The sequence below is a fragment of the Etheostoma spectabile genome, chromosome 13 (assembly GCF_008692095.1).
Source record: "Etheostoma spectabile isolate EspeVRDwgs_2016 chromosome 13, UIUC_Espe_1.0, whole genome shotgun sequence".
NCBI lineage: Eukaryota > Metazoa > Chordata > Actinopteri > Perciformes > Percidae > Etheostoma > Etheostoma spectabile.
Window position 1 is genome coordinate 21,717,145 of NC_045745.1, and position 2,222 is coordinate 21,719,366.

Here is a 2,222-nt window from a genome sequence, read left to right on the forward strand (position 1 = left end):
CTTTACATTTCAAAAGGAAATCTCAAAGGGCTAAGGGATATGACATGCCATAAGGATTTCCTAACCCTAACCCATCTATCTACTTAAACTATGGCCTGTTTAATGGCAAATGTACCTTTAGGGGACACTATACTCACTTTGTACAAACACTCTTCCCAAAACCTTTTGTAAGTTCTTATATTTTTAAGTTCTTATACTTTTATTTCTTCTGGCACAAGAGGTCACTGAAGTCATTGTCATCATGGTGGCACAATAGGGCTATTTGACGGGACTCTGATTTATGCCGCAGTTTGTATGAATAAAGTTATTAAGTTGTCATATTTGTAAAATTAAAGTATTGTAGCAAAGAGTTACTGCAACATCATGTCCATGATCCAAAACTCATGCGGGCAACTGACCTACTTTATTTAATTTAATTTAATTAATTAATTTATTTGAGGACACATTGTATCAGCTTTTTTTAAATGAGTGTTGTAAGAATCTCAAAGTCATTATCATTGAAAACAATAATCAGATGTTTGTTTAATCCTACTATTTATGGATCAAATGAATGTCATTAATTGGCTTTTGCTACATGATGTCCTCAGTAACAGCTATGAGTTTAATCTCAAGAGATCAATGAGGAAAGTATATCTTCTGCTATCCACACAAGTCAGACACACAGTCATCCAATTGGTGCTTTTGGATGCAGCATTAAATAGAGCTGCTGCTAAACAATCATTCAGAGAATATCTGGTAAGCTACATTCACTTTTTTTTTTTTTAGCATATGCACTCGTTTGAATTACTGAAAATATGTGTTATACTGTATATACTATGTTTAAATGTGCTTATTGAACTGGAATGTAAATTACATGTCATTTGTAGCCTTTTTAGATATATAATGTACAATATGACATGATTTCTCTGTTCTTTAGACTGGAGAGTTTTTAAGCAGTGGTCGTCTTCCAACAGCCTGTGGAGTTCAACTATGTCTTCTCTCAAGACTGTTTTAAATGACTCTCTCATTATTCATCCTCCGGGCTTCTATATCATTGGATTTGAAACATTTCCCTTTATCAGTGTCTACTTCATCTTTCTAGCATTTGTTTATGTGGTTACAGTGTTGTCCAATAGTTTGGTGATCTATGTAATTGCCTTTAATCATTGTTTACACACTCCAAAATTTCTGGCTGTCGTTAACCTGGCAGTAGTTGATGTAATCCTAAACACATGCACAATTCCTAGCATGCTAAAGATATTCCTTGTTAAGGATAACTTTATTCCATTCAACCTCTGTCTGTTACAAATGTTTGTCTACTATGCTATAGTATCTATGGAGTCATGTGCACTTGCTATACTTGCCTATGACAGGTTAATTGCAATATGTTTCCCTCTGCGTCACAACTCGATCAACACACTGCGGAGCATGTCTTGTATTGTTGGCCTGACTTGGTCTTTTGCTCTGGGAGTTATCACAATTTCAACATCTATAATGACTCGACTGTCTTTTTGCAATTCTGTCAGAGTGTTCAGCTATTTCTGTGACTATGCACCTGTGTTTAGACTCGCTTGTAATGATTACACAATGCAGTGGTATGTAGCTTCTTTTCTCTCGGTTTTTCTCCTTGGAGGACCCTTTACTTTTATTCTTCTGTCTTATGTCAGCATCCTGGTAACCGTGTTTAAGATGAAATCTTTAGACAGTCGGGTGAAAGCTTTGGCCACTTGTGTTGAGCATATCATCCTGGTTGCTGTATTTTACATTCCTCTCTTTGTCATTTTTACCATCGGATTTTATCTGCGTCAGATTGACCCAGACCAGCGTGTGCTGAGCCTGTCGCTGGCCTCTTGCATCCCACCTTGCATCAATCCTATTGTATATTCTTTGAAAACCAAAGAGATCAAAATCAGAGCCCTTGCAATGTTAAGAAAAATATGATTTGCCTCTGAGGGTGGTTTGTGTAAAAGGTTAAAAAGACAAGAGCTGGGACTCTTTCTTAAAAAAAAACTGATTTTGTGGTAGAAGACAAAATACTTCGGAAAACCAGAGTGCCAGAACTGGTCTGAAAAATTGGCTCTTTTCAAAATTGAATATATTGTTGGCCGTAAAAAGAGATTTCCTAGTTATCCAAATATAAATACTGTATATAAATATATATTTATTAATTGCTACTTTACATGTTTTTTTTTCTTGTCTTTTGAAGATTGAATGCATCAATTGTCTGTACTGTTAAGGCATGT

At 35.5% G+C, this 2,222-nt stretch overlaps 1 protein-coding gene across 1 annotated transcript; it reads left to right on the forward strand.

Moving 5' to 3' along the window:
* The first annotated feature begins 844 nt into the window (after nt 1-844).
* On the forward strand, nt 845-1,957 carry LOC116700559 (olfactory receptor 2AT4-like). The gene has a single exon (XM_032533850.1). The coding sequence runs from the start codon at nt 970-972 to the stop codon at nt 1,918-1,920; it is 951 nt and encodes a 316-aa protein (XP_032389741.1). The 5' UTR covers nt 845-969; the 3' UTR covers nt 1,921-1,957.
* The last annotated feature ends 265 nt before the right edge of the window (nt 1,958-2,222 follow it).

What these genes read in the sequence shown, in the direction of transcription:
- LOC116700559 (XM_032533850.1), top strand. Translation starts at nt 970, where the DNA reads ATGTCTTCTCTCAAGACTGTTTTAAATGACTCTCTCATTATTCATCCT.